The sequence below is a fragment of the Colossoma macropomum genome, unplaced genomic scaffold, assembly GCF_904425465.1.
Source record: "Colossoma macropomum unplaced genomic scaffold, Colossoma_macropomum, whole genome shotgun sequence".
NCBI classification, from domain to species: Eukaryota; Metazoa; Chordata; class Actinopteri; order Characiformes; family Serrasalmidae; genus Colossoma; species Colossoma macropomum.
Window position 1 is genome coordinate 17,320,213 of NW_023494788.1, and position 22,618 is coordinate 17,342,830.

General features: G+C 37.9%; 1 protein-coding gene across 14 annotated transcripts in view; it reads right to left on the minus strand.

Moving 5' to 3' along the window:
• sorbs2b (sorbin and SH3 domain containing 2b) overlaps positions 1–22,618 on the minus strand; it is a 73,611-nt gene that overhangs the window by 37,660 nt on the left and 13,333 nt on the right. For 3 of the 14 annotated variants that reach the window (XM_036568654.1, XM_036568652.1, XM_036568653.1), the window contains 3 exons: positions 19,239–19,383; positions 5,571–5,624; positions 1,714–1,809 (listed from right to left, as the gene is read on the minus strand). In XM_036568654.1, coding sequence (XP_036424547.1) covers positions 1,714–1,809; positions 5,571–5,624; positions 19,239–19,245 — 157 coding nt within the window. In that variant the 5' untranslated portion in view covers positions 19,246–19,383. Of the gene's footprint in view, positions 1–1,713; positions 1,810–5,570; positions 5,625–10,408; positions 10,806–15,069; positions 15,200–19,238; positions 19,384–22,618 lie in introns of those variants that run through there. The other 11 variants (XM_036568663.1, XM_036568660.1, XM_036568651.1 and 8 more) reach the window with 7 other exon arrangements.

Genomic DNA, 22,618 nt, shown 5'->3' on the forward strand with positions numbered 1-22,618 from the left:
TCCATAAAGCCACTCAAACAAAAAGGGTCACCCCCAGAGGAAACAAGGCTGAGAAGAGAGGGGAGAAAAAAAGCAACAGAGTGCACAATTGTTGCCATGGAGCGGCACAACTATGGCAACAATCCAACTCCAGTGAAAAGTCTGTTCCCTTTTAAGTAACGGAGAGGACCACTCGCAGCTTCTGAAGCCCAAACATGCCACCCTGGGAGCTGCTAAGGGCTAGATGGAGAAGAGAGAGAGAGAAAGAGCAAGAGAGTTGCAGGAAACCAGTGGAAGACAGGCGTAAATGATGCTAATCCAATGAAGAGGAATTCCTGCCTGGGATGATTGATTAAACACAGCCTGTCTCTCTGTTTGCTCGAAACTGTCAGTTTATATACAAACGACAATCTTACTCACATGTAAGGAAGCAAGACGCACCAATTACATATGACAGTTGAACAAACATGAGCAAAAGCCTTTTAGTCATGCTGTTATGGGTGACAACATTAAGGTAGACTTCACATTAGTAGCTATTTACTTGGCCATCTATTCTTGCTGGACAAGTGAGAAACTCCTGCTTGATAAGCAGGTAATATTGTAGCTTTTAAAGGCCCTGAACTGGCCAGAGTCCAGCCTCCTAAAACAATCACAGTGTTAAAGCGATGGTTCTGCCAATATCAAATTACTAACACTAGCACTCAAAAATGGACAAAAGTAGTGTGCAGAAATCAGAGACCACCTTTCCAGTCACAACAGTCAAGTTATTCAAGCGATACATTTAACAGAAAATTACAACAATTAAATATAATAACAAGATTCAGTATTTTTTTCTACGATTTGCCTTTATTATAGCTTTCATTCTTTTTGGGAAACTTCTTTTTTAAAGAAATCTGCAGATATATTTTTCCACATCTCCAAAGTTCAGTCTCAGAAATTGGTTGCATTTTCTCCTTCTCACAATCAAAGTAATTCCAAACACATTCAACAAAGTTAAGGTCTGGACTCTGGGGTGGTCAGTCCATTATTCTGAAACCATCAGCAGCTTCTTTGTTTGATTTTGCAGATGCTCTTCTTTTTTTCCATTTCTCAGTAAAGGCTTCTTGTCAGCTACACATCCTTTCAGACTCATAGTGCTGCACTGTCTTCTCACAGTGGAAGGATGGACAGAAACACCTGTGGATTTTTCAGATCTGAAGCAAGAGTGGAGCTTGATTTTCTCCTCTCTCTCACAGATGAAAGCTTTAAGTACTGTTTATCTGATGAGGGTAGGTTTAGTGGTCTACCAGGTGGTTAGGAGTCTCATTTTCTAAGTAACTTTTAAAATTTTTCTGAACTCCACTTTTTCACTTAATTTCCTATAATTAGTAACTTGCTCTTAATGGCTGTTTTGATGGGAAACTGAGTAAATGTACAATCTCTGATTTTTGCACAGTACTCTTTGTCACATAGAGGCCCATTTATATAGATACCAGTACAACATACAGTATCAGAAACCTCAAAAGCAAGTCTATTTGAGATTACTTACTTCAGGGTCAAGCATGTGTATGATGATTTACGGGCTGATCCACCACATATGGGGTAAGGGAAAAACGGTGTAAGTTTGATTTCAGGCTGAACCATTGCTTTAAGAAGCTTAGAAGATTAGATTAGAAGTCTTCATACTATGAGAATACAGTTTAGTACAGAAACAGAGCAGTAGGTGTGCAGGTCTAAGTCGGTTGGGAAGAATACCTGGGAGCCCATACAGGTTTGGGGAACTCTGCACTCTCTTCATTGGGGTTAGAGTGAGTGAGAGCGTGCTGCTCTTACGAGCTCGTCCTCCGCTGTCTGTGAGAGGCATGGCAGCATACACATACACAAGCCTCAAACATAGGGCAAAGCACATGCATCAAAAAAAAAAATTGCATTTGGGCAAGCATGATAATCCAGCATCTGTCCCAATCAACCAAAAGGCAGTGTCAACAAAATAAATCTGCATGCAAAGCACTTCACTGTGTGTGAGTGTTTTAAATATTGCTGAAAGCTTTAAATGTTGCTGAAGTAATAAAGTCATCCATTTCATGCTGCCAAGAAGCCTCCAAGCATAATAAACTGCTAATCCACTCTTATAAATAAAAGTGTCAGAAATGGTTGTTTGGAATGATTGCATAGAAGAACCGCTTTTGGTTCCCTAACGAACCTTTGAATATATGGTTTTTAAAGAATCATTTTGGTAAATGAGACATTTGAGTCTGAAGAGCCTTTTAAAAAACCACCACATAATGTCAAGTTTCTATACTATTTAAAGGCTTTGCCTAAAATACTACATTCATGAACGATTTGGGAACCTTTATTTTTAAGAGTGTAGCTGATCAAGCCCTCAGATATGGGCAATTACTCTGAAGCAGATGGTTTAAAGTGGCATTCTGGCATACAAGTAAAGTTTAATGCATCATTTGTCATGTTACATAGTATTCTCTAGCACAGCATTATTTAATATTACTACATTTTATTCCATTTTTATGTTTTCATTCATCAATGTACTCTCGCTACAATACCTAACATGAATTATGCAAATATAATCATACCAACACTGAGAATCCCTGTGGTGTCAACCAATCCTATAGGCTAATAAATTCAACCAAAGCATTAGAGTAATTCTTACCTCGGGCACTGAATCACATCATAAAGGAAACAGCAAATCTGTCTTTATTCAGAACTAGTGACAATTTTTTACCCTTTCAGCCAGAGTTTCAGCCAACCTGAAGGTAAGCTATCTGAAGTAGGATATTCAGCTTCCTAGCAGTAACATTAGCCTTCCTTCCGCATTCAAACAGCAAGAAAAACATTTCAAAACAAGCTGCTGCCAAAAATCCATCCCAGAGCAGCTGTAGTTTTTCAAAAGTTCCTCCTACCAAAGGGGGTCTAGTCTTTAAAACAGAAAATCTCTTTCTAGATACAAATGTAGCACCATGGTAGGGGGTAATTAAGCATGTTTACAAAACATGTAGCACACTGTTAATTTTTCATTTTGACCAGAAGGTCCCTTTATGTTATTTTTCTGTTACACTATTATGCCAATTGATATCAATATGACAATATGAGAACATTTTTACACAGACATACTTACCACTGTGGACAAATGTACATACCTACATACTTTTCAAAATCTAGTTTTTGTTCACTCTGCTTTTAAAGTTAAGTAGTAGCTAAATAGGGTAAGTAGGCGGCTGCTGCCCAGCTGGATGATAAAAACAGAACTATAATACGTGTTGATTGACAATAACTGTCTGAAGTAGACTACATCACTGATAAATGGATCATTGGGCTACACTCATTAGTGTCCTCCCACTATATATGGTGTCTGTCATTCAACTCATGTGAAAATGTCTCTTCATTTTGACAGGATGAACAAAAACGTTAAGAGCTTTTTTTCTTCTAACAGTATATTACATCTTACACAGAGGTACATAGAGCTGACTAGTGTTTGAGGCAGTGTTTTGCAGATAGACAGTGTGGGGTGTTGACAGTGGCAGACAGTGCCTGATAGGTTCTCTCCTGACTCACAGGCCTAACTCTGTCTCACAGGAAGGGCTGGGTGCTGAGATGCTGAAGGCTTTGGCAGTGTCAGCCATTGAAAAAGCACTTTTTTAAGCTAGCCCAGTGGCAGGAACTCCCACTGCACAGCACTTCCCACAAACCCAGAGATGAATACACAATCACATGCTGTGAGCTACAAAAACAAATTCCAAAGAAAGTGCGAGATAAGTGAGCGGAGCATGGGTCATAGGGGGCAATGAGGACTTTCACTTAAGTTTCACCGATTTATCGAGCAAAGTGGAATCTAATTGGTCATTCAACAGTATCCAAGCATTTGTGATCAAATGCTGGTAAAAAATCCCTTTATATATTTCCCTCTAAAACTGACCTCTTCAGCCAGCAAAATTATTTCTGCTAAAATGCCTGGATCCAGGAAGGTCTACAGCATAGTGAAATGGAAACTGAAGAAACTATTTGTGCCTATTATTTTCATAATGCAACAAAGTCTTTTGCCCTTATCCAATCCAGTGGTTCAGGATTGAGTCTTAGCTAAACTAAGATCAATCCTGTTCTGTTCCTTTATTTCCTTTTTTAACACTCTGTTTATACCACTGTCTGTTTATACCACTGTTTTTGTCAAAAAGGGACATCATCCACAGCCTGCAGAGATGAGGCATGTTTTTGGGTGCTATGTTTGAGCTAGCTGCCTCTCGTGTAAACATGGGCACATAAAATTTGAGCATGCAGCTATTACACTTCAAGTCTATTTTCTGCTGCATACCGCAAGCAACATTCCACTAAAACCACATAGAAAATACAGTCCCATAACATGTTTCCCACACAACTGGTTAAAAACAGAAGTGTAACAGAAATGATCTGCTTTAACAGTGGAAGTGCCGCAAGCTGCTTCTGAACTAAAACCAGCGTTCAACAGACCATTCAAAGGAGAAATATGAATTCATAGCGTATTTATAACACTATAAAATGGTTATTTCAGAGAAGTAGTACGAAAGACTGTTTAGAGTGTTTACTGTTATGATTTTACTGCAGCATTTGGTAGCCAAATCATCAGTTAGGTCACTCAAAATGGTCATTTAAGAATATGCCAACAGAAAAAAAAAATTGGCATATGTTGAAAATGCCTGTTGCTCATTACACTGTGTGTAAATTTCATGATGAAGTACATGAATTCCCACAAATTCATGTACTTAAAGTCAATGTCAGTTTAAAAGTCAATATATTATTTTATTATTAGCAGTCACTATCGAGCACATTAGTGATCAAGTTATCTGCCGATTATTAGTCGACTGACAACAAAAGTGGTCTTAAAACTAAAGAAAAACAAACCTTCAAAGCTTCTGAAATACCTGGAAATAGACAATCAAGGAAGGCTTTGAAGAGATTTCACTAAAAAATTAGGGATGAACACACATGGGAATTGTGGGCCGATGTTGATATCTGATATTTTTCATGTGCTCATCTGCCGATGATGATACTGATACTGTCACATCAACACTTATAAAATATAGAAACTGGGAGTACATTTACCTAGATTAGCATTACAGAGAAATATATAAAATGAATGGAAAAATCATCTGGTTCCACTTACTTACATTAAAAGTAGAGTATGTTTTTTTTCCTTCTCCTGTAATGTTATCATTTTGGAGATACATGGTTTTGTTCCAACAGCAGCGATATACCAAAAACAAAGTGTAGTATTAATTGGCAGTCTCTCATCTGAACTGTGTGGCTCTATTTTCTACAAAAACAAAAAAAATCTGCCAATACTCAACATTAAAATACTCTGATCGAATTGGGGGGCAAAAAACAGGATCCAGTTTCCAGTTTTGATATGACAGCAAGAATATATAACATCTGGGTCTCCTAAAGCTAAATCTGGAGTTATATATTGGTTGAACATTTTGAGGACATACATGATTCTGGTGATATAATGATGTGGAAACCAAAGCTGAGGTCAACACAGTGTTCAAAACTGTGGTATGTGAAATGACAGCATCCCTGTAACAGTAAACAATAAACCACAGGAAGGAAAGAAGGTTTCTACATACCTGTATTCATGTTGAAGAGGTCTTCTTCCAGTGTTGTCTTGAAGTCACAAAGTCCTGCAGAAATCAGAGAATTGAGCCAATTAGCAAGTACGGTATTGTAAATAAGCTAAGTAAATAAACCTGGCATGAGCCATATAGCTTTCCATATGGGGAGTAAGATTAATAGCATGATGTTGATCTGAAAGTGCTCCATTAGTATCTTAGTCCCAGGGCTGTTGAGTGTGGGACAGCAAGTCTTCGGTCCCATGTGACTATTCAACCCCCTGGGGAGCGAGCTCCTGTGTGAAAGGTGATACAAGCCCAGCATTTCTGCTCTGAAACATGCGGCTCAGTTTCAAAATACACACACACACATACATACACACCCCGGAACTCACCCATTACCTCTTTTGGTTCACTACAACTTAACAACTGCTAGAATGCTTAAGAAGTAATGCAACACAATCAAACTTGTTTTTAAGCCTTCAGACTCGTGTTGAGTTTGACCTAGATTGATCACTTTTCTGTGACAGATTAACAGCTCTTATGACCCTATTCCTAAAATACTCCATTTATTTTGGTGTGAGCTGAATATTTCTAGGATGGTCTATGAAGGGAAGTCGTTTCATTACGTTATTACATTACCTAACCCTTCAGCCATATGTAGCTTCTGACGCAGGGGTCAGATGCTGGTGTGTAAGCAGAGCAGTCCAGATAGTGGACACCACTGAGTCTGCATTCTCCTGGACACATGCCTAACATATAGTGTCACTGCAGGCACGAGCGGTGATGACCAGCCTATCTAACAAACAGTATGGCATGCTTTACCTGAGAGGTCAGCTTCAAAACGGTATTCGGCATGACCCACTGACCATTCTTAGCACAAGCTTGGCATTTTAAAAGCAACTTCGGATTGTTAGATTGTGCCAGACAGAAAGGGGCACAATAAGATATATATATAATATAATAATGCAATTCCCACAAATTCATGTACTTAAAGTCAGTGTAAAGTCAGTTTAAAAGTCAATATATTATTTTTTTATTGGCAGTCACTATCGAACATATAACTAATCAAGTAATCTACCGATTGTTAGTCGACTGACAACAAAAGCAGACTTAAATCAAACAAAAACAAACCTTCAAAACTTCTGAAATACTTGGAAATACACAATCTATATATTTATATATATATGTATATATATATATATATATATATATATATATATATATATATATATATTTTTATATATATATATATATATATACATATATATATATATATATATATATATATATGTATATATATATATATGAAATGCAGCCCCAAAGCAGCTGGAAACCTCAGCCATGCTTTACTGTTAACTGCTGATCCATATAGTGCTCTCTAGCCCTTCATCAGACAAACTGCCTTCTGTTAGAGTCAGAAATTTCAAATTCCAGAGAGTCCAGAGTACCTACTGCCATTCTTCTGCCACCCAGTCCTTGTGTTTTTGTGCATAGATGCGTCGCTTGGCCTTGTTTCTCCCTCAAAGACATGGCGTTTTGGTTGCAACTCTTACATGAAGACCATTTCTGACAAGACTGAGTTCTGAGCTGAGAGCAATACAGCACATATTCAGATTTCAGTTAGCCTGATGTACTTTACATCTTCAGCACTCAGTCTCTGTGGCAACCACTGCATTTCTGGTCCTAAACTTTGCCTGTTTGATTGTGCTTCTGTGGAAGAGCTTGGGCAGCACATCTGGAAACACCTGCCTGGGAGAGACCTTGCTGATAGAGGATGGCCACCTTGTGTCTTTTTGCTATGCTCACTCACTCATAGTGCAAGATTCGAAGGTTAAACTGTCACATGTACCACAACGTTGCCATTTTAGTATGGTTGTCCCTCAGTTTCATTCCCTCAACACAGCTGTTTCTGTTTCAGTTAATCAATTTTGTTCAATCTGCTCATAATGTCATTAATCAATATTTAATTAATATTTGTTTAATCATGCACTGGACTATAAGCCTTCAAAGATTAGAAGATCCACTCATACAAATGCAACACACACTAACACATTACCACCACATCAGTGTCACTGCAGTGCTGAGAATGATTCACCACCTAAATAATACCTGCTCTCTGGTGGACCTGTGGGGGTCCTCACCACTGAAGAACAGAACAAAGCAACAAAGTATGCAGAGCAGCAGATGGACTACAGTCTGTAATTGTAAGTGCACCTATATGGTAAGTGGAGCTGATAAAGTGGACAATGTGTGTGGATACAAGCAAGCTGTACTTAATGAAGTGGCTTGTCTGTGTGTGTATATATATATACATATATATATATATATTTTATATATAATCACCGCTGATTTATCATGAAGGTAAATTTTAATTGACATTTTGACATTTTTTCAATTGAGTAGTTTAATCCAGTAACTGCGACTGTTCTACTTTTTTATTAATAACTTCTATAAAATATCAAGTCAAATCAGATTTCCTCCTCCCGTGTCCCATTAAAATTGGCCCTCAGTGTCATTTCCCCAAAATAAATCTTCAGCCAGCGTGCCCCATAAATCGGGCTAAAAAACACAGGGGACACATTTGCCTGTGACACCACCGGACCTGGGTAAATCAAAGTTGTAATGGCCTGTCAGCATTAAATGAAGAAGAGATTATGGTGTTGGATTTCAAGAGAGCAGACTAGTGGCGACAGAACAGCTGGAGGGGACGGGAGCTGGACACCCGCCTGAGAACACACATGCATGACCAGGGCTATACCACTTGGCCGCGGCTCCTTTTAAACGCTAAACATCTCAGGACAAACCATGTTCAGCAAAGCTGGGGGCCGTACACATTTATATGGAAGACAGTACTACAATTTGCTAAGAGAAAAAAACAGAAACGTCTTAAAGAAATCATCCTAAAGAGGATTGCATAACCACAGCCATGAGGCATTACACATGCACAAGTGGTTCCTGATAAACAGCATTCTTCCTTGTTGATAGCAGCTTGTGTTTAGTCTGATTTATGAGCAGTGTATCAGAGAGACAGAGGACGTTCTCATGTCACCCCCCCACAGTCCCGATTCCTCTTGGCAGCGGAAGAAGCGTGAAAGCCATGCCTCGCACCTCCTTGACAACCGCCTAAGTGTTGATACAGGGACTAAATACTTCGAGATGGCACCCAGACAAGCCATAATATCCGCAATAACACAACAAGGCATGTTGACTTGACACACAACATGGGTTAACACTATGAGACTTATCGTTTTCAAGCTAAATATTGCAATAACGATCACAATATTTAGTTTTTTGCATACAAGCTGCAATAAACAAAATCTACTGGCAAAACAATGAGCACAATAGCTTTTTTTCTTAAAAATTGTTCCTTACAAAATAAACATGATGAAACAGGAAAAGGCCAAAAAAATCAAACGGTTGGTAATAATAAACAAATAAAAATAAGAAAAAGGCATAATGGGCTAAAATCCAACCAGCTGCTTATTACTATGTAGTTTTTGCAGCAGCTAGGTACTGCTTGTTGTTGTTTACATGTCTAAGTCTGTCCAGTGCTCTTGAAGTATCGTAAAGTAATGTATCACAATATCGATTTCATTTTGCCACATTTCCCATCTCTATTTGTATATTACTTATTTTCCAATTTGTCACAGTTTAAATGTTTAAAGACTTCATAACACTTAATATTAGAATGAAAGAAAAATTGCAAACTAATAATAATATTATTAATAATAATAATAATAATAATAATAATAATAAAACTATTCAAATAAATGTAAGAAGGCCACATTTAAAAACTACCATCAAAAACCATAAATATAAAAGATTTTTATTTAACATTTTACATACTGCACTACAGTAAATCCAGTCAAACAGGCCTTACTATGTTTTCTTGTAATGAAACATACAGTTGGTCAGTGTTATAAAAGTACTGACCATATCCAAAGCATACTATGACATATCATGACATAATTTATCATGATAACAATAAATATCATCATATGGGCCAGCCCTAGCTACCCCTTAAATGGCCAGGACCTGCCGAGGGGTCCAAACTTTCAGGCAAATACACTCTTCTATAACTCAAGAATAACTGAGCCAGTTTGCACAGCAGTCCATGTAGTTACTGAATAATTAGCTTTACAATATAATAAGCCTGAGATTTTAAGGAGTTTAAGTTAAATAAAAATAGTTAATGCTAATTTCCAGACCACAGACCAATAACAGACCTTTATTACTGACTAAACTGAATTGAAAAAAAAAACAACAAAACACTTACTCCTACTGTCCAGGTACAGGAGGTTTGTAGCTCCACTTTACTTACAGGTCAAGACAGTATTAGGACTGAATTATCACTCCACAAGCTTATTAGTAGTCATCAGCACTTTGGATAGACAAACACACACATGTATGCACTACTGGAGTATATACACATCCAAACTCAAAGCTTAGACCTGCTCAGAAACATGTCACAAACTACTTCATGTGGAATGGCATTTCCACCCAGGCAGCCAGTGAACACTCTTAGCGGACCCAGTGTTTATATATGAAAATATGCAGGTGCAAAGGCCTTTAGACTTCCTATTATCACTAAACTGATGACTATTTGACTTATAAAGCTAACATAACATTCTTTGAATGACAAATATATGCAGATCGAAATAAAAAATCTACAAACATTGTACGCTGTCAACAATCAACAAGTCACAGTAAAAGAGAGAACTATATCAGAATTATTCAGCATCATATATATGTATACATAGTGCATCACATAACAATTTCATATACATATTTTGTACATAGTTCAATAACAAGCCATAATCATATCATATGCAGATGCTCTTCAACAGTCCTACCTGTTAGTGCTGTTAAAGCCTAATGATTTCCTTGGCCTGTTCAACTTGAAGAGATTTGCTTATCAAGCATATAAGGATGTAACAGTAAAATGCAGTATGCAAAACTATGCTCTCACTCACTCAATACCAAATAAAAGAGCTCAGCATCCTTGCCATGTTGCTTAGTACTAACCAAAATAGGAAGAATCTCCTGCTTTTCTTCTGGGATTTGGAGCCGAGCTATTTTTATTAACATTTTTAAGAGGACACAACAGGCCCTCTGTACTCCTAAAAAGGCAGCTTCTGGATCACAATTACATTAAGGCCAAAACTGTGAACATCCGTTGCTGTATCCCTGTTTATAGGATGGAATGAAGACAGCACATTTTCTTTGACTAATATGTACCCAAGACAATTTCTGGAGCTGTTAACATGAGCTCTAGGACTGCTTTTCCACTCTTATATAAAGTTCCGAAAACTTTGCACAAAAATAAATGAATGCTCATCTGATTAGCTGAATGTCAGATAATGACTAACTGGTGCTGGGGATTAACTGTTGTAAATATATTGCATAAGTAAATCTAATGACCATTAACCCTTTATTATCAAGGCAAAAATGAACAAATGCTTATTTTACTTGTGTCACCAGCTACAATTTTGAGCAAGAAAACATATGAATAAGAATACTGCACTGTATTTTTGTATTTAAATCATTTGAACACAGCAGCTGTTCTTTACACTGTGTGAAAATTTCAGAATAAATGGACCACTAGAAATGCTCCAAAATTACTTGGAATCAAATCTCTTTATATTAACTTACATTAACGTTTTTGCTTTGTCTTGTAAAGTCAGCGACAATATACTTTATAATTTAGTCACCTTTCACTGTTACTCAATATGTCACCACCGATCTGAATTATGTTTTGAATATGTGTGCGCATGTATGCGTGTTCAGACACTATTGCAGTGCATCCAACAATAAAGGCAGCATTTGTGCTTCTTTTACACAGTGATAGAAAACACAGTAGCTCACATAAAGCTCCAAATGCTGATCCATTTTACTATGCCCAACATGGATCAGGGTTATTGCTGTTCAAGAAAAAGATTACTAAAATGACAACTAGTTGTATTAGTTAACCGCAACAAAATTATGGCTAACTATGGCTAGATTATGGTCTACTGTTGTGTTAATTTAGCAAAACTTAACAGAGAGAAACTATTTGGAATTATGACTCAGTTTCTGGCAAAACATTCACAGTAATGCTAAAAAAACAAAACTAAAACTGAAACAAAACGAACAAAAACATAAAACTATTAAAGGGCCTATATAGTAGAAAATTTAATTTTCCTCGCTATTTTTACACAAAGAGTCTGATGTGGCACATAAACACTTCTAAGGTTTCCTTGTGCAGTACAGACTGAGTTCACTCTGTGCAGTCCATATATGGAATCTAAATTGCAAAAACAGCGTATTCTGAAATCATCAATACATTTCCATATACCAGCCTATTCAGCCTACAGTAGCTTAGTCCTACCTATTCATGCTGAAGTTATAGTTACAGCCTGGACTGCTTTTGAATGATGCACAATACAGGACAGCCAATCAGAACAGAGATCATTTACATGCATCAGATTTAAAGGCACAATAACAAAACCAGCCTGTTTAATTCTAGGAGATAAAGCGTGGTAGGCAAAGGGCCATGTAGTAATGAATTATGACTGTTTTTGTACAAAAACCCACACCACGGTTATAAGTGGGCCTCATGGGAAAAACATAAAATGCAAGAGGATATGGGTCCTTTAACATTGTTTTAAACTGAAACTAAACTGAAATTGAAAACCAAAACAAACAAAATATAAACACAAACTAATTAACATTTTAACACTATAAAAAAACTGATGTAGACACGCACACAGCCCGTACAGCCAGATTTGAATGCGTTAAAGAGCACAAAGTCTCAGTATATATAGCCAATTATGTCCTGGATAAGATATGGGTAAGACTAAAAGGAAGCGCTGTTCTGCATTAACTCAACAACAGCCTGTAAGTTCATCAATGCGCTATTTTAAGTCAAGCACTTAAGATCATCAATACGCTATTGGGATGTGGGACACAAGCTTAAGGTCCAAATATGGCACTGGCCATTTCTGGTTGGGGACTGGCAGTCTGCATCCTCCCCCGCTGGGGTTAAGTGACTGTGCAAAGTGCATGCCTCTTGACCCAACTGCCTGATATGGGGATTGAATTCAAACCCTCTCCTCGTGATGCAGCAGTTTTTGTGTGAATAATGCCGTCACCGGTACCCGCTGGGTAGGGTGTGAAAGCGAGTGTTGGACCCCAGTTAGGCGCTGATGAGAAGAGAGCGCGGGGACACCTGCCAAGCTCGAGAGGCCGAGCTGCTGTCCAGCTGGTGGAGTGAGCAGGTGCCAGCAAAGACCCGCGCGAGATGAGTCAACACCGTGGAGAGCTTGTCTCAGAGGCAGCCACTTAACATTCACACAGCTTGAGTTCAAGTCACTGAGCCTCCCTCAGCACAACAATCTGCCTCGCATGTAGAGAGTTCAGAGTTTAAGAGCTTCCAAGAAGATTCAGGCTTGGCTCTGATAGTATTATTTATTTCGGTATGGAATTCGAAGCATGTCAAGACACGCAGATAAGTTTGGGCATGGCAAAAGCTGATTGCAGCGCTCACAGATAAGATTTCTTTTAGGGAACTTTATAAATAGGGTCGGGGAATTCAATGAAAGCTACTAAGTAACCTGCAAACCTCCTATTTATTTGGCTGTTCAAGCCACTCCAGAGGCTATGTCCTGCCTCATAGTTCATTCTATTCCAGTGCTCAAAAACAAAGCTGGGTGGTCAGCATTGGTTATATTATTAGTCAAATAATCTACAAAATTATTTTGACAATTAAGCATGTAATCAGACTTTTTTGGACAAGCAATACAATTAAAATTGACTTATCGATGAACAAAAATGAACCATGAATAGTCTTTAAAAGATTCCAAAATACTTCATCTTTAATCTTTTAATCCTTTAATATCTTGTTTGTTGTGTTATGTAATATTCTGTAGCACAACATTCTGTCCCTCAGCCTTAGGCTAATAAGTACAGATGTGATATTCAGCCTCCTAGCAGCAACGTTAGCTCTCTGCCCCAAAGAACTTGTAGTTTTCCTAAAGTTTCTCCCACCTTCAAGATACATCAGCAGAATGGGATTTCCTAAGCTTCAAACCAAAAAATCTTACTCTTGCGACTGCTGTGGCACCACAATAGGAGGCAAGTAGGCATGTTTACAACAGATGTAGCAATGGCTCCATTTTTCATTTTGCCCAGACTGTTCCTTTAAGAAAACCCTGCAGCAAAACAATGCACAAATACATCAAACAACTATTGGGAATTCTCAAGCACTGGACATTTCTGGTTGGGGACTGGCAGTCTGAAATATAGAAATGCACTGTTGCAGAGGCTAATGAGTACAGATGTGATGGTCAGCTTCCTAGCAGTAACATTAGATATCTGGCTTCCTTCTGCATTAGCCAACAGAAAAAAAAACAAAAACTTCCCTCCCTCAAGTATCCGCCCAGAAGTGCTTGTAGTTTTTTCAAAAGTTCCTTCCACCTTCAGAACTTATCAGCAAAAGGGGATTTTCCTATTCTCTTTAAACTAGAAAATCTTAGCCTCAGGACCTTTGAAGCACCACTGTGGGGATCGAGCGGGCATGTTCATGAAAAATATAGCAATGGTTAAATATTTATTTAATGGCTGGAGTGTCTCTTTAAGAAAACACTGCAGCAAAAAATGTGAAATAGGTGTGTCCATCAGGTTCTGTTACATACTATGAGAGAGACCAATCGGAGAATTTTAAACATGCATCATCGTCATGCAAACTGCCAACTAATCACCGCCACTTCTTTGAGAAAGTACATTTAAATTTATTATTTTTATTACGTGATGAAGTTTAATTTAGGACCAATCACAGCCCTAAATACAGCATGCTTAGTTAATCTTCATCTTAATGCTGATTCAAAACACAGAAGCACCTCTAAAGTTGTGCTCAGAGCACTTATGCAAACTAGAGGGAACATTTTTAGAGAAATTAGCCAACAGTTTCAATAACACAGCCTAGACAGTGTTTTATATAGACTGTACTCAGGCAGCCCCTTCAAGTATACTGACAGCCGCTCAAGCCTTCCATTTAAAAAACTCCAGAATAATGTATATTGTTATGAATAAACAAGGGCAAACTTCACGTAACAAGTTGAAATACCAGCTGTGTGTGTTTCAACATTTATTTGGCAACGCAGCACATTCAGAAAAGTATTTACATTACAAAGTTACTAGATAATACATGGCTTAGGCTTTTCTTTTTCATTCCCAACATGTCTTATTTGAAGTAAGGAGCAAGCCCCCAGATGCTCAACCCTAGGTATACTTCAGACCTGTCAGAAAGACTGCTACAAAAATGCTAAAAAAAACAGCTTTCAAAGTCCAGTGACTCATTAAAATGCCTTTAGGTTTTCAGAACTTGCTGCAATACTTATCAAACACAAATCAACAGTACTGTGTTTCAGTGCAGCAGTAATCAAAATCTAAACACTGCATGCAGATATGCAGCACTCAAGCAGGTAAGATATTCACAGCAGGTGGCAGATGTTACGTTTTAAGACTAGACTCTTACCTGACGTTGCACAAAGGACTGTTGAACACCCTGGAGTATTGCAGCAGAACCGTGTAAAGGCTCACACTGCAGCAGAGTAAGCAGTAAGACTTTCGGCCCATACCTCCAAACACTGAGAGCTATGAGTTATGCACTTACAGGCAGGTTAGCATAGCCACATTCCTTTGTCTGTCAGCTTTCCTCCACCTCACTGAGAACTTCCTATGTGAGTGCCATAGCAGCATACTTGGAACAGTATCCATCTATGGTAAGCATCCCTCTGTTTAGTCAGAAGCACATTGCATGAGTTTATACTTAAAAAAGACATTCTAACTGCTATAGAATTTAAGCCACTAATCCTTCAACAATTCACAACTCACTTCAAAAGCACATCATTAATGAACTCATTCATCACTGCTGGGTTTGGTTTATTTCATCTCTGAGAGCAAAGCTCACACTGCATGACTGAGAGGTTTGTACAGATGGAATGAACTCTAGAACTGTCCTAATGTACTCAATGTACACACTGAGAGAGCACCGGTGCATCAGGGGCACAGACACAGTCCAGAAGGAATAAATACACAGCCACTTAGCAGTTAGCACACTAGTACTTTCTCCTCTACTCAGTCTGGCAAATATCTAAATGGACAGACATTTGCAGCCTCCAGTTGGCCTGGCTAGCAGTAGCAGTCCCATGGGTGAAAAAAGTCAGCTGTTAATTAGGTCTTTAACCTTTGGAGGAAAGCTCTCAAAACAACGGTCACCAAACATGTTGAGTCCTAAGAGAAGGCCACTAACACGAGATCACCATTCAAAGAACATTCAGTAGCCTACTCGAGTGGGTTCAGGTAAAATGGCACAGTTTATGTGCCCGCTGGCCAAAGTTTGATTTGGCAAAGTTACCCAAAGCCGCCCCCCACCAATCCAATTAGAGAACAAACATATTTTTATTCTATAAAGTTACATGCAAAGGTTTGAACATCCCTAGTCAAATAACATGTTCTGCTTATTTTTGGCATGCTAATTTTAGTCCACAACTTCTATTTATATGCTGAGTTTAACATGTTAGAAAAATAATACAAAAAAATATAAAAAGTACCATAACTTTTGCACAGCCAAATTTTTACTTTTCATTTTTTTTTTTGTTGAAATTAGCAACTGAACTGTAGTTCTACAGTAAGGTTGTGTGCTTAATTTCAGGTGCCTTTGAATATGACTGCACATAACCTGATTCTTGTATTCCTTTTAAAATTGTATTTTTAAGTATCTTAGTAACAAAATATACATATAATATTATAGAATACATTTTTTAAAAATCTGATTTAAAACCTGCCACCTTCTTTATTTGAATATGATTCTTTTTATTTTTGCCTTTTTGGCCCTCGGCCCACTTTGGTCCCCCAACCCAAAAAGTTTTGGTACCTCCTTCATAAGCCCTGAATGACAAAGCCATTATCTTACTCTGTTTAATTAGCAAATTATTTTGCTCATTTAGAAAGCATCAGCATTACTGTATCAAGTTTAACTGATACCTTACTTATATCTTTACAGAAGCAACATCCACAATAATAAAAGCAGCAATAACAACAACTACATAGTCATCCCAAAAGAAAGGCATAAGAGCTTTTGAATTCCTTTTGCAGATATTCACCAATCCATATAATTCCAATATAATGTTGTTAAATAACATGTTGTTAAAGGAGTATTTGTTAAGATTTTCCCAGGATGCTGCAGTCATAAATCAACTTTGACAGTGGCATTAAATCCCTCCTAACTCTGAGTCAGCGGTGATTACAGCTTCAGGAAACAGACATCAGGCACTCCTTTATTGTACAAAGTTAAAAATACCCCAGGCATGGATGCCCTCCCCTTGTCACAAAAACAGTAGCTGAGCAAGAGCCTGTCAGGCTGCCTCCTGTAAGAGATCTTTATGGTGTCTATGAGCTCCCCTCTCATGAATTAAAGCAGCCTGACGTCTTTAATGGCAGAGGAATGAGTGAAACGCCACTATGTTATAAGCAGACATCCAAACATGCAGAATGCATTAGATTAAAAAGAGAATTATGCACTGATGTTAATAATATTTAGATCCACAAAGAAGGAAAAAAACGAAGTAACTGAATTCCATTTAATTTCATATCTTTCTGGTCCTTGACACTACTCCAAGTACTAAACCACTACATTCTCTTGAGAGCTTTCTCAAATAAATATTTGCAGGCACTTTATTTATTTATTTATTTTTTATCTTGAGTAATGCTGACCTCAGCTCAGTATGGGGAATTATACCTATATCGCCACACTGAAGGGAAGTTTGATGGCACTGCAATGAGTTCTTGGTCAAATATGAGAAAACTGTATAAACTGAAATAGCAGTGCAATATATGTGCTACTAATACACAAGCACTACTTCAGTGTAACTAACTAGTTACAGAGTGCTCTTTTGATTAGCCGACTACAGTCAGATCAAGACAGTGATGTCCTGTGAAAAGTACTGTACGGTCAAGCCCTTTTGAAATGTCAAGAATGTAATCAAGGGGCTTTTTGGTGTGCACTCAGCTAAGACGGTTGTATCCTATGGCCGGAAACCAAGTTGATTTTCTGTGATGTCATAGTCTCTCGACTGCTGCATACAAAAGCTCATCATCTGTCTCAATATGCCACATGATAGCAATTGTTTGACTTTTACAGTCACAAATGGTTACATTTTTTTTGCAAAATACCTTTCTATATGTTTCTGTGGCAAACTCTGAAGTTTTTCTTTAGACTGAGCATTGGGGAATAATACCTTACAAAAGAATAACACATTCGCTCCAAAACATTCTTTTCAAACTAACACTTATAGGCCAGATACATTCTTAAAGGACACTTGTTCTGTCCAACTTCAATAGCTTATAGTTTCCACCGACCTTTTATAAACATGATGAGGCCACAGATGTATTGCTCAGTAAGTTTTCATAGAAAATGTTGAACAAGTCAGAATGGCTGCTGCACCTCATATAAATAGAATAGAAAACAAGTACAAATAGAAACAGCCCCTTCAAATAGAACGAATGCTGCCTTCACATGTGTTGATGTTGTGGCGGAAGAAGCTTTATTCAAGTCATTTGGTTGGTATTGTATCATTCAATTTTGCTGATATATCAACACTGATACTGATACAGAAAGACACTGCATGTAATGTAAAGACATTTTGGATTATTTACTACAATGAATGTGTCAACATAGAAGTATTAGATCTTGTCTTTGGGGAAGAAATGCTTTCCTATTTCACGAAAGAGTGAATTAACATAAATGATGACTCTTTCAAACTTCACATTTCTGAACAGTAATTTAAAATTGTTTTTTTGAATTTGAATTTTTTGAGAACTGCATAGGGCATAGGGCATGTGAGTAAGTGAGTGAACTATTATGAGCTAGATAACAGCAAACAGCACCGTTGAAATAGGAATAGACCCTTTAAATAGAACAAATGCAGCTACTGAACATATCATTACACACGTTGATGTTGTGGTGGACGCAGGTTTAATCATTTTCTTGTTATTTCACCTGAACAGTATCTTATCATTCATTTTACCCATTTATCAGAGATACTGAACACAATGTAATGACACTCTGGATGATTTATCACATTTAATTTCGCTATTAAATGTGTTAGCACAGAAGTTTTAGATCACATCTTTGGGGAAGAATGTTCTTTCCTGTTTCATGGATTAATCTTGAATAATAATTCCTTCAAACTTTGAATGAACAGTGACTTTAATTCTTTACGCAGTACATTGAACTGTTTGGGGCACAGTGAGTGAGTAAATGAGTGAACCATTATGAGCTAGACAGCAGCAAGAACTGACACTGGGATGTGACTGGGTAATAATTTAGAAAAAAAAAAAAAGTAACCAACGTAGCCACTACAAAACATTACTTTCAAACCAACACACATAAGCCTAAAATACTCCTGATTTATGCTTCATCTGGCAACCTTTAACAGCTTATACTTTTCACCTGCTTGTATATACATCAGTAAGTTTAAACAGATCATTCTGACTGCAAGTGCTGTTTGAAATGTGAAATTCTTCATCAGAATGCTTTGAATCCATCACCAGCAGTATAAATAGATGACAATTACCCTTTTTACCCACAAGGACCCATTCCCCTGTATCCCCCGCGAAATGCAGAGAGGACAGGCTCCTTACCAGGCATTAAGAGCGAGGCAGGCTATACGTTGGAGCAGTCAGACACGTATGTAGCCGGGCAGCCAGCTCCACTCCCTCTCCTTCCTCTTCAGCCTCGGTGGACTCAGTGGCTTTCAGGGTTAAAGTGGCAGACCACTGCCCGTTTCTGGAGGCAAAAGAGGGGGAGAAAGTGAGAGGCGAGCCCCTGCTCCTGAGCCCAACTTCTGCGGTTTGAGCTATTTTCAGACGCAGACATGCACGTCTGCAGGCTGGAAAGTTACTCCGCACCTCAGGGGAAAAGTGACAACATATACAGCATACAGAAACCGCTCTGTACCAGAAGGACAAACATCTGAGCTCTGCTGGGGCCTGATCATGCCTCCTGCTGAGAATGACCACAAAACACTAATGCTAACTGGCACGCTGCGTTCACAAAATCGGAAAATCAGTCATGACGTCTGTGGCTTGGAGAGCTACAGATTCCTTAAAGCCATGTATGCATATTTCTTTTCATGTCAGCGTTCTCTGTCAGTCTCACAAGTGCACACACACACAAACAGACACACACACACAGACACTTGTTATTCTATGCTGTGTGGACATGGGGTCACATATGTAGCTCAAAAGTCAGAGACCAAGCTTTCATTTACTTAACTGCCTCTCAAAACTGCCATTAAGTACTTCAGCATCTGGAAAAAAGCAAGAAACATAGTGCTGCTGTCCAAAGACATGTTTGTTTGTTTATTTATTTATTTATTTAATGATTTATTTCTTTTTTCACATTGTTTGAACACAGCTACTGCCCTTTACAATATGTGAAAGCTTTATCATGAATGTTTTGTTTTGGATGATATAATTAACATAAAATTAAACAGATGCCTCAACAAATAAATATAATATCTTTTTTTCAGTATTTTGTTTGTCCACGCTTTGCCTTTATTACAGATTCCATTCTTTTCCAGAGACTTGCTTTTCAGTTTTCAAACAAAATCTGCAGGGATATTTTTCCACACCTCCAAAGTTCAGTCTTAGAAATTGTTTGCATTTTCTGCTTCTCACAATCCAAATAATCCCAATTACAAATTTAAAATCATCAGATACACATGAGAAAGAAATTTGTGAGTCAGCAAACGTGTGTTTGGGTAGTTGCTTGAGTGAATGTTAGTGTCTCTATGAAGGAGAACATGATGCCAGTGACTGTTTTGAGAACAGATTTTGTTGGGAGGACACAGCTGTAACTTGTTGGTTTTAAGATTTGAAGGATAGAAGAGTGTCAGAGTGGACAAATTAAACATTGAAAAATGTATTATATTTATCTGTGAAGGCTTTTGTGTAATGTTCTGCTAAATATGTACGTTTTTCTGACACTGAATAAACAAAAGGCTGGTCTCTGACTTTTGCACAGTATATGTAACTACCTATATGTAATGTCTAGTCATAAATCTAACTCTAAGCTTAACCTCAGCGGCAAAAAATATATTTTTTGTCATGTCATGTAGGTTTCGTTATAAAGTATTTTACAAAGTCAGCATTGTTTTGCTTGTCTCGATTTTAAAGGTTACCTTTGTTTCTCTGTCGCTTTCTTACAAAGTCATTGTTGTCCTTTAATGTACAAAAACAAACACAATCACAAAGCTATGGAGAAAGTAAACAAAGTCAAGGGCCTGTGTTTCGGAAAAAACATCTCAGGTGAAGCACTCAAGAGGAGATTTTGTTCTACTTGGCTTCATGATGTGAGCTCTATTTTTTGCCTGTGACGTTTGTTACTGATGACAGTTCTCATTTATCAAGCAAGCAACAAGCTTCAGTCAAAGGAGGCCCAGTTATGTTTGGGTCATGCTGCAACGATACGAAGACAAATTAATTTGCTGCTCTAGGGTAATGCAAATTAGCTGCTCTAATCCTTAAGGGTGGCACAACTGCCAACACCATAGTCGTTATGCAGGGCACACAGCACAGAGTTGACACAACAGAGCTTTTCTCCTTTCATTATGGTTACAGTAGCTCTGAATGTTTGGAAAGGAATACTTAACAAACTGTTAAGCAAAAAGCAAACACACATATGAACACTCCTTTCAGGGAAAAAAGTGATGCACTGAATTTACTTGATACAAATGTGTACATCATTTACACATCAGTGTAATTAATAAGTAACACAAAAATGTGTGTTGATGTGATATACTGAGGTATATTTTATTTATGTGTACTCATGTGAATAAAGTAAATTCAATTAATATTTTTTTCTTCCGTACACAAATAATCTTCAGAATATCTAAGAAAAATGACCTAATGTATGTGCACTACATATAAACTATGAATTAGAAAGTGCATAGCTTCTTATCAAACATATTTCTTAAGCTGAACCATGAGATCAGGCACCTGGGAAACTGGCCTCCCTGGACCTGAGAGAAACCATCACCCAGGAGCTCAGAGAATGCGCAGTGACTGCAGGTGTCAGCACAAACCTGAGCCAAAGAAAACCACCCAGCAAAGCTAACATCACTCATATTCTCATACCGGGGATGGCTGCAGCGTTACGCCAGACGAAGCCTTTAAACTGATACTTAAAGGCTGTGATCAGGTCAGGATCCACCACACACCTCTTTCCAAAAACAGTGATGCATGCATGAAACTAGAAGACACCTAGTTTCCACAATACTACTATGGAACATACAGTAGCTGGACTTCTACTTCTAAATGCAATATGTTATATGCAACCCTCAAAGTCTTTCTCAAAATGTATAATTATATGGTTAAGATGTAAACAAAGTCATTCAAAGAGGTTTGATGCAAAATGGTTCATTGTACTTTACAGTGGTGGTGAACCAGGAGTCTCCACAATGTGTCAACAACACATACATAGCCATTTTATTTACTACCCAAAGCCACCATTGAACCTACATGTGGATTCTGAGTTTTTAAAATAAGTGTTAATGAAAGTAAAGTAGTGGTAAATCTGAAAGTTTTCTTTGGGGACTATTTTGCCTCACAGCACCCTGCATGTACCCCTCTGCATCATGCATGGATTATAAAAATGTTTCAGGCCAAAATCTTTTCACAGTTGTAAAACAATGTCTCAGGCATATTCATAACCATTTGATAGCTTTCCTGTGAGGGAGCGTTTAGAGGCATTAAACTGTTCAGACGTTAGGTTATCACCACCAGTGTGAACAATTCTGACTCAGTCTCTCTAGAATGGATCACTTCACATCAAACCACTCTGAATGACTTTGTTTACATCTTAATAAATGTTGAATTCCCCTTTTACCATGTCTCACGATCATATTTTGCTTTCTGACAGGCACTCATTCTGCCTCCTCCCACACATCATTGGAATTTTCTTGTCAAACAGTTTTCAAACAACTTTCCTCTCAGCCCTCTTTTTCCTTTTGCAAAATCAC